General features: G+C 37.1%; 1 protein-coding gene across 1 annotated transcript; it reads left to right on the plus strand.

Annotated features, from left to right (window-relative positions):
• The first annotated feature begins 1169 nt into the window (after positions 1–1169).
• Positions 1170–2605, plus strand: twist1b (twist family bHLH transcription factor 1b). Its single transcript, XM_053493854.1, has 2 exons — positions 1170–1856; positions 2194–2605. The coding sequence occupies exon 1, from the start codon at positions 1284–1286 to the stop codon at positions 1806–1808; it is 525 nt and encodes a 174-aa protein (XP_053349829.1). The 5' UTR covers positions 1170–1283; the 3' UTR covers positions 1809–1856; positions 2194–2605.
• Positions 2606–6506: the final 3901 nt, after the last annotated feature.

Here is a 6506-nt window from a genome sequence, read left to right on the forward strand (position 1 = left end):
AGCTGATCTTTTATGACATGTGGTGTTTAGCATACAGAATTTATCCAGCATACTTTGTGGCTTGTAAAAATCTACAAGTATTATCCTTGAAGAAAGAAAGCCAAGGTCTTTTTTAAAACTCCTCATCAATCTACACGGCATTTGTGAGTAGTATAGAAATGTGGTGAGTTGGGTAAAGAGGCAGACAATGTACATTATTCACAGTAAAGTTTATTTCACAGGAACTGTATAAATCCCTATGGTATCAAAGCATGCCAGAAAAGGGTTTTTGTACTGTATTGTACATGCAACCATGTCAACACAAAGATTTCTACCTACAACACAACCTGTCTTTACCTATCATACAGAATAGGCTTTATACTCTTTGTTTATGTTAGACTCAAACCCTCATGATATCATGCCATCATCATTTTGGATACTTAATCTAGCTTTCTTTTTTTTTTTACTCGAATTAAGTTTCTTTCTGGCAGGTCATGGTTTGATTATTTTCATCACACCATCTTCACTTCAAATTAAATACCTTATAATAAAGTAGGAAGCATTAAAGAATTGTAATTATATTATCTATTTAAAATGTCATTTTATAACAATATAAATGAAAATGATGAACAGACAAAAATTGTGAAGTTTTGCAATGACTGTCTTTGTCTTCAGACCTTATTTTGATAAATGCAGTGGATTATACCTGGAAGATTTATAGGACTTGTCAAATAGAATAGGCAGAAACTGGCCTGTTGATGTCTGAGATATGCAGACGGATACAAATACAAAAAAATACAAAAACTAATGTGGATTGCAGTTAAAAGGACAGGGTATTAGAATATGTTTGTATTGTTTTTTTGTAGAAATATATTTGCATGCAACTCTACTGCCATTACACTATTTTTTGCTATCATGATATTAAAGACACTAAACTTCGTATACATGCCTTTGCACCAAGATGTGCGTTAAAACAGAATACTAGGCTCCTACAAAGTACGCAGTGTAGGGCGCACGATTTATCCACATGCCTGCTAGTAAGATGGATAGTATGAAAAGTGTTTGACACGCGCTCTCTTACCCCTCCTTCTCACGTAGCGGCCTACGCTTCCTTGGCCAATCACATCCCTCTCCTCCAGCTATAAGAGCGCCCCAAGTTTTTGTCCCTAGTAAACTTTTTTTTTTCAGTCTTGCAAAACCTGGATAATTTTGTTGTTGTTAAATTTTTCCTACAATACAAAGCACATCATTCCAGCGCTCCCTAATGAGGGAATAAACTCTTGACGCGCCTCGGAAGTAAAGCGATGCCCGACGAAGCTGTGCAAGACGGCTCCAGCTGCCCCGTGTCTCCGGCGGACAGCGTTCCGAGCAGCAGCGAAGGCGAGCTCGAGCGGCACACCAAGAAGAGCGCGCGGAAAAGACGTTCGAGCCGCAAGGACGCAGAGGACTCGGACAGCTCCGTGCCGGGGAAACGAGGAAAGAAGTCGTGCAGTGGAAGCGGGGGAAGCAGCGGCAGCCCACCGTCTCTCGAGGAACTTCACTCACAGCGTGTCATGGCTAACGTGCGCGAGCGGCAGAGGACGCAGTCCCTGAACGAGGCCTTCGCCGCGCTGCGTAAGATCATCCCCACGCTCCCTTCTGACAAGCTCAGCAAGATCCAGACACTTAAGCTCGCCGCGCGCTACATCGACTTCCTGTACCAGGTGCTGCAGAGCGACGAACTCGACTCAAAGATGGCAAGCTGCAGCTACGTGGCCCACGAGCGCCTCAGCTACGCGTTCTCCGTCTGGCGCATGGAGGGCGCGTGGTCCATGTCGGCGTCTCACTAGCGCGCGCCACAAACCCAACGCGCGTGAGACAAATCGGGGCGCTGAACGGTACGCTTGATTTATTTGTTCGTTTTGTTTGTTTTTTTCCCTCTACATGTAATGATTTATACACTGCACTTCATACAGGATATGTTTATGACTGGAGTAAATCACTAACCAGCCCAGGCACAGACAGTTTGAGTTTGTGTAAACACAGTTCCTGATAGTCTGTAACATTATTTCTTAAAATATATCACTATGCATTATGTTGCCTTATCATTGAAATAGTTATTTTAAGTTACATAGGCTATGACGATTTTTAAAAAAGTAGTAAACATGTAATGCACTGGAGGTCAGGAAAAGTTGAAAGATGCATGGTTAGTCTAATGTATTTTCTGATTTACAGGTGAAAGTCAAGACAAGCATGGAGCGATGTTTGAAAACAATGCTGGATACTTTTACATAGTGGGAAAAGACTTTCATGGACGCTTTAGCAGCGGAAAGCAGAACTTTTCGGAAAGGAGGCCGCAGATGATGCCTCCTGAAACCGCCTAGCCCAAAGTTATCATTTTGACGCTGAATGTCTAAAATGTGTGTCACGATGCGCACCTTTACCACATGAACAGCAGAAACCGCAAACTGCATCCAGGAACTAGTTCCGAAGATTTCTTTTGGTACTGAAGTGAATTAGGACGTGGAGTTCGAACTTTATTTATTTATTATTGACACGAGTTGTCAAATGTGCCAATTGTGTTTGTGTCAAAAATGAATCCCTATTTTTATTACTTTTGTAAATAATTGTGCATTTCTGTAATAAAAGTGACAAATGAAAAAAAAAATCTTTTGTTTTGGTAAATGAAAATCCGCTTGACTTAGAACAGTACTATACAGATACAGTATGTTTGATAATTTTTCTGGTTTCCAGAACATAAATACTAATACTATAGTGACTTATTATTATTATTATTATTATTATTATTATTGTTGTTGTTGTTGTTGTTAATAATAATAATAATAAGTATTATTATTATTATTTTTATTATTGCCAATAAGTAATTTTTTGTTAGCATATAAATTATTATTATTATTATTATTATTATTATTATTATTATATAAGTACATTGTAATCCGACATGTAAATCACTAAGAAATTCCTTAGTGGATGCTATATGTAATTAACAGCAAAGCATAATTTTAACTGTTACTTAAGCCTTTGAAAAGTGTTTAATTTATTATCGGAGGTAGTGAAATCAGACTATTGCACTATTATTTACTCCTCTGCAGGTAATACCTAGTCATTTCTGGACTGTATATACAGGCTCTGTATAGTCATGATATTTTAGACGCTATTTCAGTTCGTAACCGTTCAAATATACAGACATTAAACTACTAATGTCAATAAGAGCAATACATTTTTCGCTTATGGTATTTTAAAGCCATTTATAGGTCAGTTTATTGGTAATGTTTAGTTTTGTGTCACATATTATTGTCGTGATAACTTTCCCAGTTTCCGTTTAATTATCGTTCAATATAAAAAGACGCAAAAATTTGACGAATATCTTAAAATAGTATAGATCATTGTTATACCTGTGCAAATCAAACAAAACACTGTCCAGCAAAGTGACGGTTTTTTAAGTTTCTATGACGAAAAAATGTATGTATGTGTGTGTGTGCGTGTGTTTACACCAGTAAAAACGGCCTTCAGTCTGGGAAAATGCTTTCAGTTCAGTGCGCGCGTGCTAGAGTCGTTGGCCGAAAAGCGCGTGCGCGTTTGAAGGTGTGTAATTGGCCTTGGAGGCACGTACGGAATTTCCAGATGTGTATGAAACCGAAGCTGCCTTCAGCGGCCACTGGAAGGTGGACTATAGGTTAAACTCTCATGTACACACAGATTGCTCTTACAAAAGCAAGCCTAGGCCCGATATTAACATAAATAATATTACATTTCTCTTAGGGGAAACTCACTTCAAATGTGTTTAATATATTCCCATTACGGTATGTTCCATGTCATAATAACGTCACCATAAAATCATACAGTAAATGTAATCAGCATATTTGTCATAATCAACATTTACTGACTCCTTTATACGACTTATTTTAATAATATTCTTCGTGTATATACACACATATATATATAATGTGTGTGTGTGTGTGTGTGAGCAGATGAAACACCAGTTCATTTCCAGTTTTGAAGGTATTTGGCAGATGCACGTCCGAGGCACACGAACGCAGCTTATTTTGAACAGATGTTAGCGTTTTCGTGTCACGTGAATAGAACAGATGTTCAGGACCGCCTTTGAATTTCTTCCACACGAAAAATGAGCTTTGAAACAAAGCTTTTGCTTTCGCTCATGATGAGAAAGACTGCTCCGAGTGACTCCGATTGTCTACAGGGATTGCAGTGCACCAGAGATGAAACAGAGTTGTGTTGAAAAAGGTTGCAGATTAACGGCGTGGAGGTGCGGAGCTGAAGACAGAAAAGAGAGTGGGATGAGCTGCTAGTAAAAAAAAAAAAAAAACACCTCTCCGTTTTACAGGTACTGCTGCAAATAGACTCGATTCGGTGTAGTATAGTCCATTACACAAGTACCAGTCTGAGGTTCGCAGTATTACGTCAGTTTTAATATCAGTAAAATGTGCTGTGGATATTGTAGAGATTGGTTGACTAATGCCTGCTGGTAATTAACTTGAAGAAAAAAATTAAAGAAATGTAGCTTATTTATATCAGTGTCTGTTCTTAACTATTTTGTTAAATATAAAATTGGCAGCGTAATCTTTAGTGGGTACACATCTTAAGGCAAATAAATAAATCAGATTTATTCTAGACTTTTAAGTATATTGGTAAGCATTTAAAATTATTCCAGTTCAGTTGCATTGTTCTACTGGTCAACTAAATACTCTTAAACAAATAATAGTTAATTATTCTTCTGTTATAGCCTATGATCATGTACTTTCTAAAGGTGCTATATCAGTGTACAAGTCCTTTTTTCTTAATTCACATTTTTAATTACAGTTCTGGCCAGCTTGTTCTGAGATGCTTTAAGAAGGTTTTGATGTGTAATAAAATTACAATATATCATTAATATTAAATAATGCTAATTTTATGTTATGTTAAGTCATTTATACCATTTGCTCTTAGATATATGTAATACCATAAAAGAAAAAAAAAACACTTTTGGGAATTTTCACTGTGTGAAAGAACAGCTGTGAGTCATTTTGTAATGACTAAATAACTAATAAATTAGATTTGATTCAAAGTTTTTATTAATGAGGGAGAATTTATTGTTGTGGACATTTGATCTTTAAATAATACACTGCATATATCACTACTTATGAAATGCAGTAAATGCACATTGTATCAGTAAATGCAGGATAAGAATCACAGGTTAGCAGGTTAGTCTAGGAGTCAGAACAATGACCAATGAAGAAATAAACAGTCTGTGAATATTGTTGCAAAAACTTGTCCATGCAAGTTAAATGATAAATGACATTATAGGATCTGGTATACATCATTGTCAGAAGGCTTGTTCAATATCAGATACCATAATCCAAACAATATCTGGAAAATACATATCTTCTGTTTAAAAATTAATTCCAGTGGGTATCAGAAAACACAGTGGCTGGTTGCTCAGTTTAGTCCAATAGGGGAAAAAAATCATAAGTGCACAGTCATTAAGGTGGGAAAAAAGTTTATCCAAAAGTCAGTGAGTGATTGCTTAGTCAGAGAGTTGGTCTGATTCAGAAACTGTTCTGGTTCTTTAATATGCCTTGATGAACAGCTATGGCACAGTCATCACTCATGTTACAGTTTGGCCTGGTGGAATAGCACTGCTGAGGATTGAGGCTAAAAGAGTGTCAGAGGTCCTCTTTCAAATGTGTCCAAAAGAACAAGTGTAAGGAGGTTTGACTGTTGTGTTTCCTCAATGCTCTATGCTTGCCACCCAGGCAGCAGACAGCGCACGCATCCCTCTGACTTCGGGGCATACACAATGATGTCACGCTCAGGAAATGGATGGAGAGACTTGGCACCTTTTAGGTTTGGCTAAGCATCCATTGGCTCCATTGCACACTGTAAAAATAAACAGGCAATCAGAATGCCGCACAAGAAGTACACAAAGCCGTTGTGGAGTTTCATGGATCATAAAAGTAGGGTTTTCACATCAAGAGATCTATTTATTTGTGCAAGCTGGTTGTCTGTAAATAACCTTGTCTTTCTCAAGATGGACTGTCTAAACATAAAACTAAGATTAAAACAGTTTATATCCCAAGCTACAACCTCAGACCTTCCTGTTAATGTTTAGTCATTTGACTGGATACTTAGCTGAGAATAAATGAGAGAAAATTAGTTGGGAACGAATTACATCCTAGTGTAGTTTAAACCTTCTGTTATGACTCTATGCCCAAAATGTAATCAGCAAATATATATATAAGCACAGACAGAAGTACAACATTATACTATTCTGCTGCAACAAATTTGGTCTTTTCACTCGGCTGTGAAAGATTTCAGTCTGTGTGAGAAAACGTTATGAAGTTACTGTTATTAATTATTTTCTATTTATTTTAGTGCAACATACTTCTAAAATTGCATCTAGGTTGTGTGTGTGTGTGTGTGTGTGTGTGTGTGTGGAGGGGGGAGGTAATGGATGTGTGTTTTTTTATTTTTTTTATTAATACACATAGACATAGCAATTATAAATCCATTAGAAATTCAATATTGTT

Source organism: Clarias gariepinus, chromosome 4, assembly GCF_024256425.1.
Source record: "Clarias gariepinus isolate MV-2021 ecotype Netherlands chromosome 4, CGAR_prim_01v2, whole genome shotgun sequence".
Classification (NCBI taxonomy): domain Eukaryota; kingdom Metazoa; phylum Chordata; class Actinopteri; order Siluriformes; family Clariidae; genus Clarias; species Clarias gariepinus.

Coding starts and splice junctions, on each gene's coding strand:
- twist1b (XM_053493854.1), top strand. CDS start 1,284: ATGCCCGACGAAGCTGTGCAAGACGGCTCCAGCTGCCCCGTGTCTCCG.